General features: G+C 32.8%; 1 protein-coding gene across 1 annotated transcript; it reads left to right on the top strand.

The window, feature by feature from the left end:
• Positions 1-2,574: 2,574 nt before the first annotated feature.
• LOC139482772 (caprin-2-like) lies at positions 2,575-15,860 on the top strand. Its single transcript, XM_071266837.1, has 2 exons — positions 2,575-3,024; positions 15,311-15,860. The coding sequence occupies exons 1-2, from the start codon at positions 2,610-2,612 to the stop codon at positions 15,739-15,741; spliced, it is 846 nt and encodes a 281-aa protein (XP_071122938.1). The 5' UTR covers positions 2,575-2,609; the 3' UTR covers positions 15,742-15,860.
• The last annotated feature ends 12,127 nt before the right edge of the window (positions 15,861-27,987 follow it).

Consider the following 27,987-nt stretch of genomic DNA (forward strand, 5'->3'; position numbering starts at 1 on the left):
AATAAAAACATCATAAATATCATGATTAACTTTTGTATTTACGCCAGACGTCTACAAAAGACTCAACAGTGACGCTCAAATAAAAAAAAAGTTTAAAAAGGCAAAATAAAGTGCGAAGTTGAAGAGCATTGAGGACCAAAATTCCTAAACGTTTTGCCAAATACAGCTAAGGTTATATATACCCTGAAGTAGAAAAGCCTTAGTTTTTTTAAACAAGACTGCACACGCTGAAATGTCTCGCCTTCTTTACTAATCATTGATATTATGTTGATACACCTAAATATAAAGCTTTATTACAACTTTCACATAAACTCAACATTAACCAAGAAAATGAAACATTTATCAATTAACCAAGAAAACTAAACATTGATCAATGAACCATGAAAATGAGGTCAAGGTCAGATGAAGCATGTCAGGCAGATATGTACAGTTAACATATCTTCAATCCAACAAATATAGTTGACTGATTGCTTATAAATTAAGAAAAACAGACCAAAAAAAACCCACTTAGCAATGGACCGTGAAAATGAGGTCAAGGTTGAATAAAACCTGCGTAACAAACATAGATCATAAAATATTTCCATACACCAAATATAGTTGTCCTAATGCATAAAGTGTAAGCAAAATAGACCAAAACTCAAAAATTTAACTTTGACCACTGAACCATGAAAATGAGGTCAAGGTCAGATGACACCTGTCAGCTAGACATGTACACCTTACAATCATTCGATACACCAAATATAGTACACCTATTGCATATAGTATAAGAGAAACAGACCAAAACACAAAAACTTAACTATAACCACTGAACCATGAAAATGAGGTCAAGGTCAGATGACACCTGCCAGTTGGACATGTACACCTAACAATCCTTCCATACACCAAATATACTAGCCCTATTGCTTATAGTATCTGAGATATGGACTTGACCACCAAAATTTAACCTTGTTAACTGATCCATGAAATGAGGTTGAGGTCAAGTGAAAACTGTCTGACAGGCATGAGGACCTTGCAAGGTCCGCATATACCAAATACAGTTATCCAATTACTTATACTAAGAGAGAATTGAACATTACAAAAAATCTGAACTTTTTTTTCAAGTAGTCACTGAACCATGAAAATGAGGTCAAGGACATTGGACATATGACTGACGGAAAGTTCGTAACATGAGGCATCTATATACAGAGTATGAAGCATCCAGGTCTCCCACCTTCTAAAATATAAAGCTTATAAGAAGTGAGCTAACGCCGCCGCCGCCGTAGCCGCCGCCGTCGCCGGATCACTATCCCTATGTCGAGCTTTCTGCAACAAAAGTTGCAGACTCGACAAAAAATCATTTGTTTTTTAACATCTAATTTATAACTATGACCATATCAATTATAATTCATGTCAGCAAAGTGATGACTTCTGGGTTGCTGATACCCTCGGGGAAGTAAAACTCTACTAGCAGTAGCATTGACCAAGTGGTTGTAAATAAACTCATCATATATACCAGGAATAAATTTTATTTACACCGGACGCGAGTTTAGTCTACAAAAGACTCTTCAGTGACGCTCGAATTCAAAAAGTAAAAAAGTTTTAATCTAGCGTCGTAATACAGTACATGATTTATAAGGCATGGAGATGTTATTGTTACAGATCAGCTCAATTATTTATAGTAAAGGATCCTACAAACTAATTAATGCAAGATACAGTCACAAAAAATAATTATTTATATATAAATAAGTTATGAGCACAACTTACTGCAAAACAATATTTTAAAGAGAGCATATGGTACATCTAATTAAATACTACATCAAACTGAATTATTCATTTTTGATTCATGTTATCGTAAAGGAAAACACACCTTTTGCATTCTGTAAGATAAGTAAATGCTATAGGACAAAAGAGGTAAGTAGAACTATAATAACAATCATACTTTAACCGTACATTAACGATAATAGAAAGATACAGTAACAATCTAATTGATCATTTAAGAACCTCTGCGATGATTGGAAAGATGTGTGTTATTATCAAGTATCCTCTCCCTTGACACCATTTGCGAGTATGGTCTTGAGGAAATAATGATAGTCCGTCGGAAGGGGACGATAAATGGCTGACCCGTGTTAAGAGAGAGCCATATCTCTTGCACGTTAAAGACACCCTTTTAGATTTCGAAAAAGAGTAGGCTAATGCCGCTACAAGGCAGCACTCGCATCCGCAAAGTGGAAAGGGATTAATATAAGTTGCAAAACTTGTTTCCCAATCCACTATAAATAAATATGTTTAAACTAATTATCAAGTATATTAAACATTTACGTAAAATCGAAATAATTTTTTTCTTAAAAATGTAAATCTCCGATTCGACAAGCCTTTTTCTCTCTCCTATATAGCGTGTGCTTAGCCCAGAAGCAGTATTTTAATGGTTTCATATCTTTTGGTTGATCACGAAAGACATACTGAACTTTGGAGACGTGCACACTACGGATATAAATATTCATTCTTATCTTACGATAATTATATGTATATGTATATGTTAGATAAAGCTTAAAAGCTCTTATCTGTCTTACTATTCACAGTCTAAATTAACAATCATGGACAAACTAGATTCTTTGATTGTGGTAACCGGTATGGCATGTGTAATATGGACAAGAAATGCTACTGCATCGCCAGTTGAAGACGTACGGGTGTACACATCATATCCCGATCAGGTGTTAGAAACTATACTTGTTAAGTTTCAATCTATGGAACAAGAATTGAAAATGCTGAAATCTGAACTTAAATTCCAGAAGGAAACAAGTAAAACAAAACTCGGAGCTATGGCGGATGAACTGAATAGACAAACAATTCTCATTCAAAAACAAGATATTCAGATTCAGAGACTTAACAACGTGCTTGTTGGTAGTGACATTAAACCACATAAATCAATGTATAATAGATCACAGGAATATCCTAGTCAACACCAATCTAAACCTCTGCGGGACAGGAGGAATACCGACGAGTTTATTTCTAAAAAGGAAAGACAGACTCAAAAGCGTCTGTTAGGTATCGTTATCTACAATATTTAACCCATCAACAACTTTTTGTTCAAATATAATACTTACATAAAATATTTGTTATAATAGTCTAGTCAAAATAGATGAAAAATGTGGCCAACCTCAAAAAAATTGCAACAGAATTATTTTTGGTATTTTTCAAATCTAAAAGGCTTTCTTTGTAACATACTAAAAGTCTACCAAGATATCTGAGTGGGAAAATGGATTTTTTGGGTGCAAAATTTGACAAAAATAGTGAAAAACTGGGAAAAGCTTGTTAAACATTCATTTTAGATGATAATAATTTCAAATCAAAAGTTTTACAACAGGTTATACAGTGTTTATGAAATATTATAATAAAAAAATAGTTTTTGTTTTATAAACATGAAATTTTAGGTGAAAACATCCGATTTTTGTTGGAATTTGAGATCTTCAAAGCGTGAATTGATTACCAACAGGACTGGGAAAATATAAATATTGGTAATAGAGGTTCATTTGATAGTTCAAAAAAGACAAAAACCTTTATTCTAGTCATTCCAAAACTTTACAGCAATTTTTAATAGGGTAAATGGTGATTTTGGGTAAAATATAGCAAAATCATCAAAAAATCGTTAAAAACTGGAAAAACACCAATTTGGAATTTTAACTGTTTTTAAATCACTCCAAAAATAAAAAAATGCAAATCTTAATAGAATAATAATCAGATCAAACAAAATTCATTGTAAAACAAATTTGTAAATAACTGATTTTGTGGAAAAAAAAGAGAAGCAAAATTTGGCCCAAAATTGACAAAACTAGAAAAAAATGACAAAATTCATATTTTTTTTTTTCAGAAATCAATTAAGATCTCAGATAACATTCATTTATATTCTTTATATGCAAAAGTGCAATGCTTAGATTCATACTATTTTAACCAACAAGAGATGTTAAGCGAAAATCTTAGATTTGTTGACTATGCATAATGAGGGGTAAAAAGTATCATTGACCAAAACGGATGATTTAAAAGTAAATGACAAGATACATGGAAACATTTTTTTTTAAAGATTATTCCATACTTTTCTGTATACAACAAATATCTTTTCATCAGTAAAGTCAGATTCAGCAATGGGAACAGTATTACAAAAACTCAAACCACAACATTCACCGCATCATACCGACCATTGTGTCTACAGACACATCCTTTGGTGTTGCAGTTTTGCTTACATTTGTATCTTTCAATGTTAAAACTTTTATCAGTTGCAGGAGGAAGTTCAATCAAAATTGGACGATGTTTTCCACGTGAAATTTACTAACCATTGTCTGCATGGTCTGTAGGATCTATGTCAACTTCTTTTTGCATCCATTTTTGGCACCGATAATACATTCGCAGACTATGAAATTGCCCTGTATCAAATGCTTCTTCTCCTGCTTTGATGATATCTGCTTTATAAAGCATTATTCATTAAAACTTGACATGCGTTTTCAGATATCCTTGGTTAAGTGTTTTTAAAATATGTCTTTACTTACTTACTTAGTCCTTACTATGCCTTACGGCACATAGAGCAAGGACAAGTTTCCTCCACTTTTCTCAGTTGTTTGCTTTTCTTTCCACTGTGCCCCACGTATATTATCTTTCCTTTAGATCATTTTCTATGGTGCGTCTTTATGTTCTTTGAGGTCGGCCTCTTTTTCTTTTTTCCTCTGGTGTCCATCTAAGGGCTACCATGGTCATGTCATCAGATGTTTTGCGTATAACATGACCAAGCCACCTCCAGCTTTTTTATATCAGCAAAGTCTCCATGTCCTTGGTGCTGGTCATCTCATGTAGGTCTTTGTTGGAGATTTTGTTTGGCCAGAATATTTTCATTATTTTCCTCAGACATATGTTATAGTAGCTGGAGAGCCTGTTGATATCTTTCTCAGTCATTCTCCGGCACTCTGAGCCATATAGGAGTACAGAAAGTACACAGCTGTTATAGAGCCTGAGCTTGGTCTTATTTGAAAAGGCTGTTGTTTTCCAGATGTTGCCTCGTCTAATGAATGCGGATCTAGCTTTCCCTATTCTGATCTTTATATCTCTTTCCGCACCACCTTCTGTTGTTATACAACTGCCTTCATAATTAAATGAATCTACTGTTTCCAGCTGTTTTCATTCTATAAATATGATAGGATGTCTTTCTGTATTGAGGTACATTAGCTTTGTCTTTTTGGCATTGATCTTAAGTCCAATCATTTTAGCTGTTTATTCTAGCTTTTCGGTCTTCTCCTTCATGTGGTCTTTGGTATGGGATAAAAGTGCTAAATCATCAGCATAGTCTGTGTCCTGTGTTACAAAGTGTCCATCTCAGTCCATTGTTTAATACTTTCTGCTGGGGTTGTTCTCATTACCCAATCAATATATAGCAATTATGAACAACACAGATGACATAACACATCCTTGTCTTACTCCTAATTTTACAAGGAAACTAGTGTCAGCTTCAGAGTTGATGGTACTTGAGAAATTTGTATAGAACTGCTTGATGAGATGCACTATCTTACCTGGTATTCCATAGTTTCTCAGAACTACCCTAAAGATTTTCCCGGTGTAGGCTGTCAAACGCTTTCTCGAAGTCCACAAAATTTACTAGTAGATTTCTCTGCCACTCATGACACTGTTCTCAGTTGTTACATAGGACCAATATGTGGTCTATGCAGCCTCTACCTTTTCTGAAACCAGCTTGTTCTTGTCGTAGTTTCTTATCAACAGCCTTTATAATTCTAGATCTTGATATTAAAATTATGCAGGAGACCTTACTTGGAATGGATAGTAAGGTGATTCCTCTCCAAATATTGCAGTAAGTTAAGCCTGCTGATTTTGCTTTCAGATCAACTATTAGGAATAACAGCTTGCTCCCATATTTTCTGGAATACTGGGTGTAAAGTATCTGCTGCTAGCACTGTATCTATCTTAAAAAGTTCTGCATTTAGTTGGTCTATGCCAGGTGACTTTTTGTTTTTCAAGCTTTTAATGGCTGCCTGTATTTCTTGTTTTGAAGGTGGATCTGTGTCTATTTCAAGGTCTAAGGGTGCCTCAGGAAATTTTTTCTAGATTATCTGGTTCTTTTCTATTAAGATCCTCTTGAAAATGTTCCTTCCATCTCAAATATTGATCTCGTTCTGTTGTTAGCATATTGTTGTTTTTGTCTTTAATTGGAATATCAATTTTAGCTTTTTTATCACTTAGTTGTTTAGTTACTGTGGATTCATTTATTTTCGTGGATTGCTGAAAACTTGCAATTTCGTGGATATTTGGTTTCATGGTTTTGCCAGTCTCTGCATACAAAGCCCATTGGTATTATGCTATTCGTTGAATATTTGAATTCGTGGTGCATATGTACCCACGAAACCCATTCTCTGATTCACCCATTCTTCTGCCCCTGGTTAGACCTCCACAAGATTTGACACTTCTCATCAATATTTGTTATATAGTCAAATCTGTAGAAAGACCACTCCAAAAATGGTCTGTTGTATGTAGTATTGATGAAGAAAAAAATCTATTATCCATTACTAAAAAGGAACTTTTCATGTCAAACAGTCAAAACAAACAAGCTCGTTGGTTTTCCCGTTTGAATAGTTTTACACTAGTAATTTTGGGGCCCTGTATAGCTTGTTGTTCGGTGTGAGCCAAGGCTCCGTTTTGAAGGCCGTACATTAACCTATAATGGTTTACTTTTATAAATTGTTATTTGGATGGAGAGTTGTCTCATTGGCACTCACACCATATCTTCCTATATCTTATTAACGTGCTTTGTGACAAGCTAAGAGATAATAACATTAGATGTAAGAATGTGACTGGTGATGCAGATTGTGCAAACAGCTTTGGATTGTGCTTTGTCTTTAGTAGTCATAGTAAATGGTGAAGGTACGGATCTATTTGTGTTACTTATTCATCATGTTAATCAGCAGTGCAAACGGGTTATTTTTAAATCTGAATAAATGACAATCAACCAAAAAAATAAAAATATGGAACATAAAACAGTCTAAAGGATTTCTTGGGGATGATGTTGCTCTTTTTGCATTCTATAACAGGTTATGACTCATCATCTAGGCTTTTTGGAATAAGCAAAGGACGTCCATTAAGATCAAGTTTTCATGAATAAGCCGGCTTCATTAAAGCAGATATCATCAAAGCAGGAGAAGAAGTGCTCACATGTTTATATGGAGGACTTCCTCTAGAAGGACTTTAAATTCTTCTCTGGAGAAAATTCAAATCTATAGTAATTACTGGAAACACATTGGTTCAGGTGAAAAGTTTACCACCAACATCAGATTCAGGGCAATTTCATAGTCTTCAAGTGTATTATCAGAAGAAGTTGACATAGATCCTACAGACCATGCAGACTATGGTTGGGAAATCAAACATGGAAAACTTTGTCCAATTTAATGGAACTTCCACCTGCTCCTGATAAGCTTCTTAACATTTAAATATTAGATGCAACTGTAAACAAACTGTGACACCAAATGATGTGTCTGTTGAAAAAATGGTTTCTGAAAAATATAAATTGTATTTTTTTCCAGTTTTTGACGATTTTTTGACAAATTTAGCTTTTTTCACCTAAAATCAGTTATTTTGCTATTGTTTTACAATGAATTTTGTTTGATCTGATTATAATTATATTAAGATTTCCGTTTTTCTATTTTGGAGTGATTCAAAAACAGTTAAAACTCCAAATTGGTGTTTTTCCAGTTTTTAACGATTTTTGATTGATTTTACTATATTTTACCCAAAATCATCATTTACCCAATAAAGAATTGCTGTAAAGTTTATGAATGATTAAAATAAAGGTTTTCGTCCTTTTCAAAGAATAAAATGAACTTCTATTACCATTTTTTATATTTGTCTGTCTGTTTTGGTAATCAATTCACACAATGTGAATCTCAAATTCCAACAAAAATTGGATGTTTTCACCTAAAATTTCATGTTTATAAAAAAAAAACTATTTTTTTGATATTTCATTTCATAAACACTGTATAAACTGTTGTAAAACTTTTGATTTGAAATAATTATCATCAAAAATGAATGTTTAACAAGCTTTTCCCAGTTTTTCGCTATTTTTGACAAATTTTGCTATTTTTCACCCCAAAAAAGTCATGTTCCCACTCAGATATCTTGGTAGACTTTTGGTATGTTACAAAGAAAGCCATTTTGAATCGAAAAATACCAAAACAAATTCTGTTGCAATTTTTTTGAGGTCAAATGCTATTTTGACTAGACTATAATGATAAGGTCACTGTGTCTAAACCACACCGGAAAAACTTGTTCGGACTCGATGGTATCGAACATCCGGCACAATGACGGAACATCAATAGACAGAAGAAAGATATGTTTCTCCATATTTTCTTAATTTTTTTTATTATATCGAAGAATATATATACATATACAACTATTTTCTATTGTGATATGCAATATTTTCTATGACCGTTTTATATTAACGGAGAGATAAGTAAAAATGCATGTCAAAATGACGAATTGAGTGAACATTGCCTCGAAATTGTTTAATTTCTCGTTAAATTTTTCACATTATACAGAAAGAAAGGTACGGGAAGATAGATACTGACACGGAGATTGCAAAACTAATCATTATGAGCATCTCAATACTTGTATTTCTGCGGAACAAAAGAAATGGGTCATGTCAAATTAGAATACACCGGTTTTGTCATTGTTGTTTACTACACAATAACCCGGTTTCGTCTATATATATCATTCGGTTTTTTATATTTTTTTAAAACCAACAATTTATGAAAAGCAACATAAACACGGATTTGAACATTGTCACTCGAAAGAATTTAAATATATATGACGCCCGTCAAGCAAAAACAAACCTTATCGCATTTGACGTCGTTATCGGTAGTCAACGCTAGAATGTAAAGTACAACAAACCGATAAATTGCACGTTGAAATTGAGATATTTTTCTAAACATAGCGTTATCCATTCGAATTGAAAAGTATATTCTTAGAGTACATTACTTCTATATGAAATATGGAAAATGTGTTTAAACTTGAAATTAGAGTTAAACTTTACGGTCTTAAAAAATCGAAACACACAATTGATATGTGATTTTATCGTACAATCGGATGGACACCTTTATAAGTACTCTAATTATTCTATGTATGTAATATTTTCTATGATCGTTAAAAATAAATCTTTGACGTTAAGACAAATGTATATATGCATGCATAATCGACATAGAAAATGAATGTTTATTGGAAGAAAAGGATTGCAACTACCAAGCATCAAAATGTTGGGTCTGGGGCGTGCAATCTATACGCCTTCTAGATTCGCCACTTATCTTATAAAGTGTTTACCGAATTAAAATATTGTTAGAAATAAGAAAACAGGGACACCGGCGAAATAGGATTGTGTGAGTTTGATTATGTTTATTTTAAACATTATCATTGATATATTTAAACAAGCGACACTAAGTGATTCGAATTCATAGCGTTTTGAACTATTTGTATAAAGCTGCATATGTCAAAAGTTAGGTGGTTTGACTGTAAATATACAAGTATGGAACACAGATCTAGCGACCCCCCCTATTTGCCATATGTCCATTGCCCTTGCTCTTGACCTCATTTCTATATTATTTTCCTTTGGCCACATGACGATCCATGTGACCGTGAACTTATTTCCTTCATTGATTGGTAAATGTTTAGGGTTTTGTGTTGTTGGTATAAATAATAAGAATGGGTCCATGTCCGTCTGGCAGGATCCATTAGACCTCGACTTAAATGGTTCCATAAACAACTGGTTACGTTTCTGTGACCATTTTTTTTTTTTATCTTACAGACCTTCATTATAAATTGAATTGCGATCCTTCAAGCATTTGTGACATGTCTGTGCGTACACTTAAATATAAATAATATGTCTTATTATTCTTTTATTGAAAAAAAAACCCGCCAGTGAAGTTGTTTGCTATGTCCGACGAGTTATCCGGTTCGTGAAATTTGAAATTTTCAGTTGTTACAATTTTTTTTAAATTCAAGTACGGTGTAATTTTACTGTGACCCCGCTTGTCAACCAAAATGGCCGTCATGGCTAAGAAATAAACAAAAAAAGGGGGGGGGGGCATGCAAGTGCATGATGTCAATTATTTAAAAACAGCCGTAGAAATATAGACAATTCGAAAGGGCAAATGACAAGTTTGAAGTTCTTTTTATCAATTTCTATCTATTATTTTCAAACATATATATAAAAGTCTTATAGCAAAATTGACTTAGGAAGTCAAGAAAATATACAAATAAATCGACATGGCCAATATCCTATTTAAACTTATTGACCTTTGAGTTTTTTCCCCATTTCATTGCGTTTTTACACGCCCATCACAATTTTGACAGGACCTATTATAGTATACATCCGTCCGTCCATCCTTCTGTCCTTCCATCCATCCGTCAGTTCCTCCATCTATCAGTCATTCTGTATGTCCGTCCGTCCGTCTATCTATCCGTTTATTCTTCTGTCCAGCGTAAACATGTCGCACCGTAACTTGAGAACAGCTTATCTAGTTTTCATGAAACTTAACAAAGTTATTTCTTTAAATGGTTTGACGATCTGTAAACCTTTTAGTGAAAATCAAATTAAATATTTTTGAGTTACAGGACTTTGTAAGTAAAACAGGAGCTGTGTTTTTTTAACATGTCGTGCCATATCTCAAGGTGTAATACCACCAAATCATGGTACGTCACATCCGGTTGTATACGAAAGTAGGCCTAAAAAAATATTCCCTTGAATTTGACAGTTGTAGAAAATTAACCCTGCATTTCAATGCACTTAAATTTTTCTGAGTCATAAACATGTATGTTGGTTGTCTGAAAGCATCATTCTTTTTCTATTTGCTGGTCTTATACAATATTTTGGAACGTTAAGGTTAAATAGTTACCAAAGCAGGTAACCAGTAAATAACAGTGTAAAAATTGGGTTGTTTACTTCCGGTGCTTGTTACTTTCATATATGCAATGAAATGTAGTTTGAAATTTTCACTGTAGCACTGGAAAGGATTAAACTTTATACATGCAAAGTATTTCTTTGGTTGAAATAAAGGTAAATACTGTACATTTTTTTTAAAAGTGCCAATTTAACAAAGACTTTTAGGGAATAAACTGTTATCACAGAGATATGTCTCGCCTTTTTGTAATTTTGGCAATGAATTGTGCCAATTAATGCTAATACAATTGCAAACCAAATATCAATGACCTACCACAAGTGGATCCCCATAAATTGACCTCATCACAAACTAATACATGTAATGTAAGCAAACCAATCAAAGTCAATAGACAATGACTGAGGGGGCGGAGCCAAATAATCTCCATGGCAATGAGATGTGACAATGCTAATACATCTGCATACACATTATCATTGATGTACCACAAGTGGATCTCCATAAACTGACCTAATCACAAACTATTACATGTAAAGTAAGCAAACCATTCAAAGTCAATAGACCATGACTGAGGGGGCGGAGCCAAAAAATCTCCATGGAAATGAGATGTGGCAATGGTAATACATCTGCATACCAATTATCATTGACGTACCACAAGTGGATCTCCATAAACTGACCTAATCACAAACTAATACATGTAAAGTAGGCAAACCATTCAAAGTCAATATACCATGACTGAGGGGGCGGAGCCAAATAATCTCCATGGCAATGAGATGTGGCAATGGTAATACATCTGCATACCAATTATCATTGACATACCACTAGTGGTTCCCCATAAAACTGAGCTAATCACAAACTAATACATTGTTGACGCCGTCGCCGTCGCCGACGCCGGAAACAGCATACCTATGTCTCGCTTTTTGACTCCGTCAAGGCGAGACAAAAAATCGATGGTGGTATTACACCTCAAAACGATTTATCATTATTGCATCTTCTTTTACAACCTTCATAGTAATATGAATCTTTACTTCTGCATACCATTTGGTGATGTTTTAAATTTTGTTTATTAAGCGTAATTTGTAAAAACAAAAAGGGGGTGTCACATATTGCGATGTAACTCAAAACCTTTATAAAAAAATATCATAATGTTAATGTTAAATAGAATAATCATATATCAGTGTTTGCCATTGAGTATTTATATTCCATTTAAAATTAGTTTGAAGATCAGTGAAATAACGGATACGCCTTTCATTAGGAAAATGTGTATTACTATAATTACCTATGTATATAAATTTATACACGCCAAAAAAATGCAAGTTTACTTTATAATAAATATACTTTTAAATTCTTTCGAGAGACAATGTTCAAATCCGTGTTAATGTTGCTTTTCATAAATTGTTGGTTTTAAAAAAATATAAAAAAACCGAATGATATATATAGACGAAACCGGGATATTGTGTAGTAAACAACAATTACAAAACCGGTGTATTCTAATTTGACATGACCCATTTCTTTCGTTCCACAGATATAAAAGTATGGAGAAGCTCATAATGACAAGTTTTGCAATCTCCGTGTTAGTATCTATCTTCCCGTACCTTTCTTTCCGTATAATGTGAAAAATTTAACGAGAAATTAAACAATTTCGAGGCAAGGTTCACTTAATTCGTCATTTTGACATGCATTTTTACTTATTTCTTCGTTAATATAGAACGGTTGTAGAAAATATAGCATATCACAATAGAAAATAGTTGTATATGTATATATATTCTTCGATATCATTACAAAATAAGAAAATAAGGAGAAACCTATCTTTCTTCTGTCTATCAATGTTCCTTCATTGTGCCGGATGTTCGATACCATCGAGTCCGAACAAATTTTGCCGGTGTGGTTTAGGTGTCAGAACACCAATTAAAAGTCACTCTCTGTTCAACCAAATTTTGCAATTTTCATAGCTTTCTAAATTTTTTATCTTAAGTTTAACCTCCTACAAACCAGGTATGTCCTGAATCGTACAGGTATCACCTTTCCTCATGCCAAATTTCGACATACCTTTAAAGCCATATAAGAAAGAAGAGACCTTCCGAATAGATGTACCACTAAAAATAACCCCTGGTTTTCTTGAAATCTTAAATTAGTATACTATGGAGCGCATTAATCCTCAATTTTTAATTTCAACTCATACACAAGTAAATTTGGGCTCAAAATGGTCTTAATATATTTCTCTTTCACCAAAAGTTTCATTTCTGTAAATTTGTTGGGTAGTTTAAGTAAACGATGACATCAAATGCACTATTTTTTGTCCCGAGTAGGCCTACTTTTACATACGTTCTAAATTTGAAGGAGTAATTGGTGGTCTGACACCTTTATACACAGTGACGGTTATGACTTCGATAAGGTAATAAGAATAAAGCCTAAGATAAAATGAGATTTGAAAAATATAATGTAGGGTAAATACTTGCCCCTTTTAGTTTTCCACGGGAAACTAAAGCATGTACATGGAATTGCAAAACAACTTAATGAAAAAAGTTAATAAAAAATGTATGCACACAATAAAAACTAACTTAGAAAACAATCAATAGGTGCTCACAATAATGATTGATAATCATTTAAGATAAACAATTTAAAAGAAACAGATTTCTATTTTAAACAGAGAATATTTTAGAAAATAGAGAAAATCTGAATGGCCAGACCAAAAACAAAATCATCTCACTTACATACGGTAATGACATTTGTCAGTGTAACAAGCTTAAGAGTCTGCATTTATGCCGTTAATAATGTACAGTAAAATAATTCATGTTATATTTACCACTATACGACATACCGGGCTTCATGTGTTTTATCTATAGATGTAAAATTTCGCATATAATGTACTAGATGATTTGATTTCTAAATTCCACCGGAATAGGAGAACAACCAGTCTTGTGCTATCACTCAAGGTACAAGGGATGTATATGGGTGATTTAGTGGAATTTTATGAAAAAGTGCATACAACCTGAGCACGGGAAACTGTACACGAACATCGTAACAGTTATAAATATAACAATAATACTTTCAAAGAAATAAAATATTCTGAGAATAGTAGTACTTATGTATAGAATAAACGTAAATATCGTTTAAAAATGTTCAGCAACTTTGTTTTATCAAAAACAACAATAGTTTACCGCTGTTAGAAAGTCATAAATCGAATGAAAGAGGCATATTCGGAATAATCAAGATTTAAATTTTCTCAAAACCGGTTCTAAAATTTTTCTAAAAACTATATGTTATTTCTCATGAAATTTTCATTTTATTGGCATTATATGTATAAGAGGTCACTGAATTCGCTTTCTGAATATGAATAAAATTAATAAAACGAAGAGTTTAGTGAAAATAACCACTTGTGGAGCAGGATCTTCTGGCCCTTTTGGTTTGAATCATCTGAGATCACCCCCAGTTGTTGTGTACTATCATTTGTCTGTATGTCTTTCTCTTTTTTAACCATGGCGTCGTTAGTTTATTTTCGATCAATGCGTTTGGCTATCCCTCTGGTATCTTTCGCCCCTTTTTTGAAGAAAATTTCTTGGACACGTTTTTGAGAAAGACAATTTAAAGTCATTTTTTTGAATATTTTAACATTTACAATGTACCTGCTTCCTATACATTACTACTTAATTTTACAACTTATTAAATTTGCTATACTAAATTAAAATCCCGGTAGCTTTGATAACTATACATCCGAAGTTATCAAAGGTAATTTTTCAATAGTTATATTCATTGTGCACTTGTTTGCAAAATTTATAAAAATCCGTGCGATTGCACATTCACGTACATGTTACCTTAATTGCAAATTTCGTATGATTACCCGGTAGACGTAAACAGAAAAAGATGTGTTATATCCCTGGTTTAGTTAGATTAAACTACACACATTTTCACACTGAAATCTATACCTATATACAATGCTTAAAAAATCATACAAAGTTTGATTGACATGATATCAAACGTAAAATAACAAAAAATACCGACCTCGGAGAAAACATTAAAACGGAATGTCTCTAACGAAATGCCAAAATCAAAAGCGCAAACACATCAAACGAATGGATTTCAACTGTCATATTCCTGACTTTGTATGGTAATTTTCTTATTATAATTGTAATCACTATTAACACAAACAAATGTGTCAACAAAGGAACACAAAAAGGCATATGGACAAAATGATGTTGTTACTGCTCACACACATTTATCAGCAGAAATTAGAAAAGGGGTAAAGCAGTCATTCAATAGGAAATGGAAGTGTAACGGTAGAAAGGTGATAAAAATGTACGGGCTCTAACATAATGAATCTTTCTTGAGTGTTTACTCAGTCCAGCTATGGGAGCAATTATACAAATAAGACCATCTCTAACACTTAAATTGTTTTATAGGTATTACTTCCACAACGAGCCCGATAACATCTCCTATAGCATTTTCTGCATATTTCTCAACAAATGAAGACCAGTTATCAAGTCACCATACTCTTGTATTTGATTTAGTACAAACGAATACTGGAAACGGGTATAACAAACACTCTGGATCATTCATTGTACCACGTGCTGGATTATATGTTTTCACTTGGACATTGATTACCGATTCAGGTGGAGAAATTTGCACTAATCTTGTAGTTAATGGTGTAAATAACGGTTTTAGCTATGCTCATGGCAATTGGCAGCAAACAACATCAATTGAAGTTATTCAAGTGGAACAAGGCGATACAGTACTTGTGCGAACTAATAACTATTCTGGTTGCAACCAGGCCGGATCGATAAAAAGTGATAAGTGGCGTCGTTCAAATTTTTCTGGATGGTTAATTAGATAGATGAATAAAGGATGATCTCCTTTTTTTATGATTTTCTTATATAATATATGGGTTACCATATCCTCATTTTGGCAAATGATTGATACAGATGTAAAGATGAACAAATAATATATTTCAATTAATTATAATACTTCAGAAATCAATCTTAAATAGAAAATGTATCGCTACATGAATAGTTCTGATTCCTCGTCATTGGTTGGCTTTCTGTTGATTTTATCAGATCTTCAAAATTTGTTTATATATATATATAACATATGACATTTATTGTCGAAATTTGGATCTGGTGTACACAAATTATTGACACCTTATGTTTGAGGCATAACTATCTTGGCCTCTGGTTAATTGTTTTTTGTGTTTAGTATTAAAGTTAATACATTAAGATCCATTTTGTTACATCTTGTGATCAATTTTATTTGGCAATCGCCAATGACAGTTTAGCAGGGTAAAAGAACATCAGTTGTTCGACCTGTTAGTGAATTGCGTTTTGTTTAAATATATTTTTTCCCTTTTTTGGTCTTTTGGAAAATGTTGTTTGTGCTGTATTTATACCCTTCTACAACGAAATTTGTTTTACATCCACACGTATAAAAATTGCGGTTTTTATCCAACGCAATCATAGGTTAGAACGTAGTTTTCAATTTAGACTTGTTAATATTTTTTCGTTTGGGCTTGTATCATATTTTATCCGGTTTATATGATCCGTTCATACTAAGACTCTTAAAATTCAAGGCTCTACCTAAAAATGAGGGTAAATTATATATGGCCTTCCAAATACCGTTTCTATCCCTAACATCACTGAAGAGACACTTATTGTCGAAATCCGGATCTTGTGGACAAAAAATATTGACATCTTATGATTTTGGCATAACATCTTTGCCACTAGTTAATTGTATTCTGTTTTGTATTAAATTTAATATATTGAGATCCATTTTGTTACATCTTGTGATCAATTTTATTTGTCATAGGTCTGAAAGTTGTAGTTGTTTTCAATTTAGACTTGTATATGACATATGCGCATACAGTGTAACCTGCCTAATACGACACCTGAATATTCCAACATCGATCCTGCTTTAATCGACATATTTTCATAGTCCTAAATATGCCCATCCTTGTACAAGAAACATAAGTATCCCAACACCCTGCTTAATCTGATATTTTTTTTATAGTCCCCCAGTGTGTCGAATAACACAGGTTACACTGTACTTTAGTGTGAGAAAACTTGACTTATGTAAGAAGACTTATAATCATCATCATCATCATCATCATCATCATCATCATCATCATCATCATCATCATCATCATCATCATCATCATCATCATCATCATCATCATCATCATCATCATCATCATCATCATCATCATCATCATCATCATCATCATCATCATCATCATCATCATCATCATCATCATCATCATCATCATCATCATCATCATCATCATCATCATCATCATCATCATCATCATCATCATCATCATCATCATCATCATCATCATCATCATCATCATCATCATCATCATCATCATCATCATCATCATCATCATCATCATCATCATCATCATCATCATCATCATCATCATCATCATCATCATCATCATCATCATCATCATCATCATCATCATCATCATCATCATCATCATCATCATCATCATCATCATCATCATCATCATCATCATCATCATCATCATCATCATCATCGTCATCATCATCATCATCATCATCATCGTCATCATCATCATCATCATCATCATCGTCATCATCGTCATCATCATCATCATCGTCATCATCGTCATCATCATCATCATCGTCATCATCGTCATCGTCGTCATCATCATCATCATCGTCATCATCGTCATCATCATCGTCGTCATCATCGTCGTCATCATCGTCGTCGTCGTCACATCATCTTTTTTTTAAAATGTCTATTAATCTATAAACGATTTGAACATTGGAAAGCTACGGTTACCGATTCTTGTGATAATCTTGGTAATATTGGCGTCAATTGAAAAACTTGACTTTAAATCATTCTGATGGCCACCAATTAAAACATTTTGATTAAAGAAAAGTCCTCTGACGACCTGTTATTATTGTTTTGGTTATAAGGTAAAGCTTTTGCCCAACACAATTTTTATGAGTAGGCGTTCATGTGCAAACAAATAATTAGTAAGGGTTCCGCGGAACCCATGCCAGTGTCTCGCCTACTTTTTCTCTAAATTGCAGACTCAACAAAAATGAGGAAAAAAACTCCAATAACAATATTCCATTTGGTATCATTTTTTTGGTTGTAAGAAGCCTCTGCCTGATTTTGGTAAAAATCCAGGATAGTTTATGAATCTAATAAATGTTTTAAAAAATTTAATTGCAGACTGTATGTAATGTTAACTGAAAGTAAAAGTAAAATTGAGAATGGAAATGGGAAATGTGTCAAAGAGACAACAACCCGACCATAGAACAAATAGATCTTCAATGTAGCGAGAAATTCCCGCACCCGGAGGCGTCCTTCAGCTGGCTCCTAAACAAATATATACTAGTTCAGTGATAAAGACTAACAAAGGCCAGAGGCTCCTGACTTTGAAAAGGCGCAAAAATGCGGCGGGGTTAAACATGTGTGTGAGATCTCAACCCTCCCCCTATACCTCTAGCCAATGTAGAAAAGTGAACGCATAACAAAACGCACATTAAAATTCAGTTCAAGAGAAGTCCGAGTATGATGTCAGAAGATGTAACCAAAGAAAATAAACAGAATGGCAATAATACATAAATAACAACAGACTACTAGCAGTTAAGTGACATGCCAGCTCCAGACTTCAATTAAACTGACTGAAAAATTATGATTTTATCATATGAACATCAGGTACAATCCTTCCCGTGAGGGGTTTAGTATCATACCATTATAACATTTATGAGAAGAACATAACCCGTGTAATGCCAACAACTGGTTTTTGAATAAATGTGTTTAGTTCCGATGCAAAGACCCTATAAGTGAATCAATTTTTACGCCAAAATATGCAATCTTTAATGACCTGGCAACAGTATCGTAACTATATACCTTCTTAATAAGTCTATTCAAAGGTTTTGATAGTTTCTGAGGTGAATACTGACACCTTTGTGCTTTATAAAGATAGTTCCATAAAAAAATGGATGTGAAATACCTGAATAAGTCCATTTAATAGTAAAATACAGATACACAGGTGTAAAATTTTTAACAAAATGTCCTTCTAGATACTAACTTTTGATCATAAAATAGCTTCTGTCCAAGTTTTGTACAAATTGTATAAGATAGTTATTAAAATTTAACTTTAACCACAGAGTGAAGGTGTTGTTTCTTGCAAAAAATCTAAGTCCGTTTAAAAGTAAAATACAGTAAAATAAGGATTTTTTTTTACAAAATTTACTTCAGGATACTAATTTATGATCATAAACAAGCTTCTGTCTAAGTTTGGTAGAAACCCAGTATAAACAAAGTTATTGAAATTTCTGAGTGAATATTTGAAAACACAGCCGATGACGAGGACGACGACGAAATGTAGGATCGCTATGTCTCTCTTTTTCGACTTAAGTCGAAGGCGCGACAATAATATACCAAATACCAATCTACAGGTCAACACAGACATCAATAGGACCGCAGCGGTATATATTTGTATATGCAATATGGCGATGTGTAACTCGGTATAGAGAAATGTATTCGAACCCACAAAAAAAAACTACAATACAAATAATGACGAAAGAGAACAAGGTGAAAAGTTAAACTTTCTTTCAGATACAACACTAAAACATGGTAACGAAAGAAGTTCGAATCGCCTTAACGAATCAAAAACTAAAATCCGGTTCCTCAATATTGGAACCATTTATTTTTCAATTCTCGAAATACGGGTATATTATCAGGAAACAATTTACACAAAACGAATATGACAGACATGACCCAACAACAGCCAGTGATTTAGAAACTCCTTACTTGTGAAAGTGAGATAGAGAATGTGACAGATGAGAACATGTTTAAGAGCGCTCAACCCTCCACATAACCTGTGACAGTGGTGTTATAGCACAGCACAGGTAGGTACCCACTATATACATCAGTTGATAAAGCTGAACTCATCAGATCAATACCAAGCAGAAAAAATCTTAAAAAAAACACACGTACGTGCCCGGATATGTATACATTCCAAGCAATAAAAAAGACATAGAGTATTTTGTAATAAACTACACTTTTAAGATACACTTGTTTTAATTGACACGGATCCATTAATCATTTGTTTTAAGGAAACTTTACCAGGAAAAATAAATTGAAAAAAGACTGATTTTTTTTATTTTACTGTAGAATAGAGATAATTATAAAGTATCTGAATTTTAGCCTTCGTATAATGGAAATTTTGATGTCGAAAATTGAAAATATCAAGCAGTGCCAATCGGTTGGTCATAACGCGGAATAAACGTTTTTGTGTATTACAGTAACTGCGTTTTCGCTAAAGGTAGATATATATAGGGAAAACGGTACTATTTATTCTGCCATAGGCGACAATACTAACATTTTCTAAATTTACCAGTTTTTATTATAAAAAACTGGATAAAACAGTTATGTGTGGTGATAGTACTTTATTACAGTATTCTAAAAATTGAAGCCAAATAGTATCATGACCAATTTCCAACGGAGCTGGTTTATGTTATCCATGCCCACCGTCATTTTGCACCAAATTTATGAAATTTTGGAAGCCTTTTCGAAAAATTCTCTAGAAAATATTTCAATAGGTTTTAAAATTTATATTGTAAATTTACACACTGTAGTTATTCATAAATAAGAAAAAAAATATATTGTACCCTTACATCCAATCACAGCGCTTCTAATTTGACTTCCTTCACCTTGCGTACACAAAAGGCCAACTTAATGCTGGGAAAATGTAATACTACCGTTTTCCCTATATATATATTGTAATACTGGTTGACGATAATAGGACGTCATAATTCTTATATGATTTGCATATTAGGAAATACGTTGATATGATCGGTCGAGAGGACTTCCGGTAGTTGACCTTGACGTTGGTTATTTATATGATATATAGATGAATTTCATCGAACTTCTACTCGTAACCAATGTAAACAAGATGGAGGCGATACTAACACCAACGTTAACAAAATTTATTTTCACTGCACGTTTTTCGTTTAATAATATAATACACAAAAACATTCGTTGGAATGATAATAAGAATTTTTTTACTTTTAATCAGATAGCAAATTTCATTGGAGTACATATTTTTGCGTTTACCAACACATATATTCATGCGCCAGGTCTATTCAATGACATACATTTACAATTTACGTGTGATAGAGGTAACGAGTGTGAAAAAATAAATTCTATATCTCCAATTTTAAGGAATTATAAGGATTAAGCGCCTTTTTAAAGGAAGTTATTGGTGTATTAACTCGACCAATTACTCACAATCAAATAAAAGTCCGAAATCACAATTACTCCCCCGTTTCGTCGATTGTTTATTCGTCGAACAACTTCTGTTTACTTCCCTATTGGATGTGTTTTGAAAGGATTGCTTTTGCAAGTCTTCAATGTTACAATTATCGAAAGTTCGTTAGAGTCCAATAACTGCCGTAGAAGATATCAAATCAAAATTAAGTTACTCTATGGTGAACTAAATATGATGGCATACAATCTTATAAACATATTTTAGCTTTCTGTAAAGGTAGTTGATTTAAAACAAGGTGTCAATATTATAAAACTCTTTAATGTTTTAAATCGCATCACTCCCGTCAAATTTTTAAAATCAAATTAAAGCTGACGTTGTTCAGGGTAAAAAAATATGACGCCACTAAAGCTCATCAAATACGAAAGATTTATGTCAAATGGTCATTCAGCATTGATGTGAATGGACAGCCGCTATACCAATACCCCCGTAGCATAAGTACAGAGAGGATCAACACGGAAATACGTTGTTTTTAAAAACCCTGACTGTAGTAAATTTAAGATGCAACACTTTCAAAGGACGAAACATGCATACATACATACATCACATCATGACAATTATCGTTGAAATACATTCCGTACGGCTTAAAAAACAAATCATATATGTATGATTGATTGATCGATTTTAAATTATTAATATTTGCTCCATGCGCATCAGTGCAAACAGGCTGTATACTGCGACGATTTTTAAAATTTGTATCATATGTTTCGAACAGCGGTTAGCTACTGTTTCCTATATTTAAAGACTTTCTTCACAAAAATTATTTATTTTACTAATTTTATTTCCCAATGAAACAGTTTAACAAAAATATCGAACTTCAAGGCAAATTAAAAACGGGAAAGTCAATTAATGAAGGTTAATAAGAATGACATGTATGCTATAAATAAAATCTTGTTAAATATAAAATAGGGATACCCGGGATATATCAAAACAAACGTGTTGGGAATTCCACACAGTTGGTTGACAAACTCGAACGATATCAATCAACGGAACAACTGAAAAACATCTGTTATATTCTTGAACTGGTACAAGATTTTCCACGGGGGGTCAACTTCCTATTATTGGGTATACATGGATGTGCCAAAAATATGGGTCATAATTTTGCGAGATTTTATATAAGAATGACCCTCTTTTAAATGACACCCTATATTTAAATGCATTTACGTTTGATGTTCTGTATATTGATTTGGGGTATGATCTACATATCATATATAAATATGCTTAATTGAGAATCTTACATTATACAATATATGTGCAACAAACGATGTCAATTTATATATAAAACTTAAGGGTAGCTGGTATATTTATGAATTATGAGTGATGATGAGTAAGTGCTTATATAAGCATGGGTCATATTTTGAATATATTGTATATAAGTAAAGGTCATTCTTTCTTAAATTTTTATATAACTATAGGTATTGAATTTCAGTGAATGTTATATTAAAATGGGTACGTTTTTTAGGCAAAAATGGCACACCCCTACCTAAAAAATATCGAAGTTACCCCCCCCCCCCCTCGTGAGATTTTCGAAGAAGTCAATGAGCTTAACTTGGTTTTGTAGCTAGCTAAAACTCCCACGTGTATGACTGATGAAACATGTATAACTTTAGAGGGAAAACGATGACGTAGAAGTGAATTAATTCTATATCGCAGTAAAGATTTAAAGAATTAATTGTCTCATTTGAAATACCGTAGATTTTCATTAAGAGTAAACGAAGACCAAAACATTTTGATAACACAGGATCCCAGATGACAGTTGATACCTGTATGGACTTTATTTCACACAAAAAAAACCGATGACGCAGAAGTGAATTAATTCTAAAATCAAAGTAAAGATTTAAAGAATGAAAAGGCTCAACTTAAATTCCGTAAATTTCAATAAGAAGTAAACGAAATCAACACATTTTGATTTTGCATGATCCCAGATAACATGCATGTCCCCACGGACAATATAAATTATGTGATGCTCCCTGACAATCAATGATCAATATAAACTAGAGGCTCTCAAGAACCTGTATCGCTTACCTGATTCTTCTTGGGTTTTTGAAATCATATAAAAAAAGATGAAATTTGGCAATAAAGTAACAACACTTGGCCAGCACCTCATTGAGAAAGGAACATTTATGCTATGTTTGCTTTCATTCCATTTAGTTGTTCTCTAAAAGAAGCCATTTAATGTATGTATTTCCTATAGGATCCTATGTTAGATCAAGTCCTCTGCTAGCGCTGGAAGCCATCTTGGGTGATGGATTGGATATAAAGTAATAGCACTTGTTCAGTATGTCATAAGGAAATTCATGCTATGTTTGGTTTCATTTCAGTCAGTGGTTCTCTAATAGAAGTTATTTGTATGTGCATTTCCAATAGGGTCCTATGTTAAACAAAGTACCCCACTGGCTGCCATCTTGGATGCTGGATTGGCTACAAAGTAACATCACTTGGTCAGCACCCCAAAAGGAACATTCATGCCATGTTTGATTTCATTCCATTCAGTAGTTCTCTACAATAAGTCATTTGTATGCATTTTCCATAGGGTCCTATGTTAAACCAGGTCCCCCGCTGACGGCCATCTTGGATGATCGTGGTGGATCGGCTTCAAAGTAACAACACTTGGTCAGCACCTTATAAGGAACATTCATGCCAAGTTTGGTTTCATTCCATTGAGTATTTCTCTAAAAGAAGTCATTTGTATGTGTTCCAGACCATATGAGTATTTGGACCATACGCATTTACTTCCAGACGGTATCATAGCTTTTTTGCATTTGCTAGTCTGGTTGTGCAGGATCCTTTTCATTTACACCTTCTGTTTGCGAGTGGAAAGCTAGCCTCTTTGTAGCCACTTACAGTGATATTGTGGTCAAGGTCCATTCCGATGTGTCTACGGTGTTTTTAAGAAGCTCTAGATCTCAAATATCGTAACATGAAAGCAATACATCATATTCACAAGACTTAAATAAACTATGTTAATTTTCAGTAACTTCTTGTGTATCAGTTCATTTAGAAATTATGGATTTATTTTTTTAAAGTCCACATATTGCTATGCACCAGGGATGGAGTAATCATAATCTGTAATCGTAATCGATTGTAATTGATTACATTTTTTCAAGTAATCGACAGTAATCTGTAATCGAAGACATTTTCGATTACATGTAATCGTAATTTAATCGATTACAGCAAAAATTTGGATGTAATCATCGATTACTTTTCGATTACATTTCGATTACTTTAGTAATAGAATTTGATGAAAAATAACCTATTTCAGAGGAAAATATGTATGACTTTGTAGAACAGATAAAAAATTATGCATCAACAATACTTAAAGAGTTAAGCAACTGCCTTATTTCTATCTATTGTCTCAAGTTGCATTATGAGTAACCAGATCCCCTACCTAAATTTACTTTTGAAACAAATGGATGTATGTGCTTGTCAATAACTCAAGAGCTTTAATATTTAAATAATAAAATAGATTTGAAATAATAAAATAGATCTTAAATAAGAAATGTGTCTGTCTTTCTTCAAGTTCTATACTACATTTTTTAAAAGTAGTAAGCTTATTTGTATTAAATTTTCTGAAAACAACATTTTCAATCAGAGTTCAAATTACAATAACAATAGATAAACAGTTGATTTCTTAAATGTTATATATGATATACATGTACATAAATTAAATTAAAAGAGAACATAAAATCCTTTTAACAATAAACCCAATGGCAATATGCATACATGGCATAGCAATTCTTTTTAGAAACAGATACATGTATTCCTTTAACACTATAAATACATTTTGTATATAATTTGATTGGTGAAGTTAACAAATCTTAATAACACACTTGCTTTTACTAATGAGATGATCAAAGTCTTCTAATCATTAACAAACATACTTTGTTTTTATTTCAATTATCTTATGTCTAATTAAGAAGGAAATTTACAATATTTAGCCCCAGGTTATTTATAAATTGTACTCCAGTGTCAGTAAAATAATCTGAAATTAGGGTGGTTATCCAAACAAAAGGTTTAAATCATGCATGTTATTATAAAAATGAATTTTGATCTTAAAAATTAGCTGAACTAATTTTAAAATTATTCTACTTTTTAGGTTTCTTTTTTTAAACATTATAATTAACTATGCTAAAAAAAATTAAAAATCAAAGATTAAAAACAATGAAGCTAACGTGAGTCAGTAAGAAAGCTAAATTTTTGAAAAACAATTAGTTATGAATAAGTTATTATTGCAATGCGATGACATCTTTCATTTATGTTGAAAGTCAAAATTTCAAGATTTTTTTAAATATTTCTAATCTTCATCAAGAGACAGCTTTTAACTTATAATTTAGAAACAATGCTTTGAATGATGCATTTTGTAAAGATCTTAATTTTCACTATAATTACAAATGTTGAGCAACATAATTGTGTTTTACTCATGTTATTTTTTGTTGAAATGTTGAAGTATATAATCGACAGTAATCGAAAAGTAATGTAATTACTTTTGATAAAGTAATCGATTGTAATCGATTACATACTAAAATTTGAGTAATCGATTATTAATCGATTGCACAAAAATCCTTCATGTAATCGATTATTAATCGATTACTTTTGTAAGTCATCGTGCCCATCCCTGCTATGCACTCGTAATTACAAATCGGTAATGACCATCGGTATAAAAGAGGGACGAAATATACCAAAGGGACAGTCAAACTGACAAAGCCATGGCTTTATTATAGTTTCGACAGGTAAGTAACATTAACTACTTGAATTTTCGAGATCTAAGTTAAATTTAGCTAATATTTTTATTATATAAATATAATAATAAAACTAACAATATGATAGCGTCTTTTTAATGAACGGTCATACCATATGAAGAGTTTCGAAGTATTCAAAGTAAATCGTAACAGTTTTAGTTACACCCACCATACGTGTACGGTCGGACCATACGCTTATGGTCTGACCATATGAGTATATACCCATATGGTCATGACCATATACACGTATGGTCCAAATACTCATATGGTCCGAAACATATGTATTTCCCATATGGTTTAACTTGGATGATGGATCGGCTACAAAGTAACAACACTTGGTCAGCACCTCATAAGGAACATTCATGCCATGCTTGGTTTCATTCCATTCAATGGTTCTTTAGGAGAAGTTCAAAATATAAATGATTAACGACGACGATGGACGACGCCGGACGTCGACGGACGACGCCGGACGACGGACGCCAAATGATGAGAAAAGCTCACTTGGCCTTTCGGGCCAGGTAAGCTAAATAAGAAGTATTTGTCTATTTTTTTTAAACACAAACAATTTGTTATGTATTTTAACCTTTTTGTTAGTCGAATCAACGTTTTAAATTCAAAAGCAGTAAACACAATAGCAGATTGTTTTATGAAATATTTATCAGTTTATTTCTAAAAGGTATTGATGTAGATTTTTTACAATGAATAAAAGAGAAGAATTGCGGAGGTAACATATATAAATGAAAATCTTGTTCAATCGTTGACTACAGACACCATTACTGGTGTGCTTCATTAAATGCAACTAAAATACTAGATGTTTAACAATGTCTTACATCTTATGAAGATATTGCACTTAGGGTTTCTAGTAGCAAAAAATAAGTCTTCATTAATGACATCTTCAAAATGCAATAAGAAAATGGATAATGGATGTCCATCTATGTCACAAAATCAACATGGGTATAGCAAAAAAGACAACAACAAAAGATTGAATAAAATTGAAAAGCCTGACTTTCATCTTAACAACAGAACGCGTTATTTCTCTAAATTATATTGCTTCACACGCTAGTGGTAAAGATCTGTCAGATGATATGTAGCTTCAACTACTTTAAAGCCGAAATTTTCGTGGATTTAATTTCAGTTATTTCGTGGGAAGAATATATCCACGAAATTAAAACCTCCACGAAAATTTAACCTATATCTTATATCACTTCTAATTACTGGAAACCTCACTTAGAAACAGAACCACGAAAAGCTAACCAAACAAACATTAATGTTTCTACAGTATATAACGTATTCCAGTCATATGTATTAGGACGGACATTTACCTATAATGCTATAATGTACACGAGCCCTAATTTCTGTGTTATTTGGTTGGTTTCATGAGGGGAGATGTCTCATTGAAAAACATACCTTATTTTCTTATTCTTTTATTGGTAATACGTACATTTGCAGACATGACAATATGACCAACATTTCCTATGACTGTAGCATTCAACAGTATTGTGTATTCAAAACATTTAAAAAGGGGGTTGTTTTTAGGGACTAAATACCTATGAAAGAGTTCAGAAATAATTTCACCTCTTCAAGAATTACATCTCATGTATGTGTCTAGAGTTATAACGTTAGGCATGACGTTAATCATCAAATTAGAGGCAAATCCATTCTGATAAAAGTAACCTTGGAATTGTTTGAACAAACAGGTAGAGAATCTTATTATTAAATTTAAAATGTTTACATGACCAGTTATGTTCCTTTGTTGCAATTGTTGACAGAAGATTGACCGACAATAAAGGCGTAAACCCAAAATTGTACGGAATGCCCCTTTGTATGCTTCAAAATATATAAACTTTAAGTATGCTTCTTGTTTAGATATGTAATATGCAGACGTACATTGGGGATTATAGTTAAAGGGATAACAATCATTGAGAACTGAGGTATGAATAATATATTTACAATCACTTTGCTTAAAAGTTTGTAATTGGAAAATACACAATACATTTGCAAATCAGTCTTATCAAGTTACGACCGTGTCAGTGTCAGT

Source organism: Mytilus edulis, chromosome 7, assembly GCF_963676685.1.
Source record: "Mytilus edulis chromosome 7, xbMytEdul2.2, whole genome shotgun sequence".
Lineage (NCBI taxonomy): Eukaryota > Metazoa > Mollusca > Bivalvia > Mytilida > Mytilidae > Mytilus > Mytilus edulis.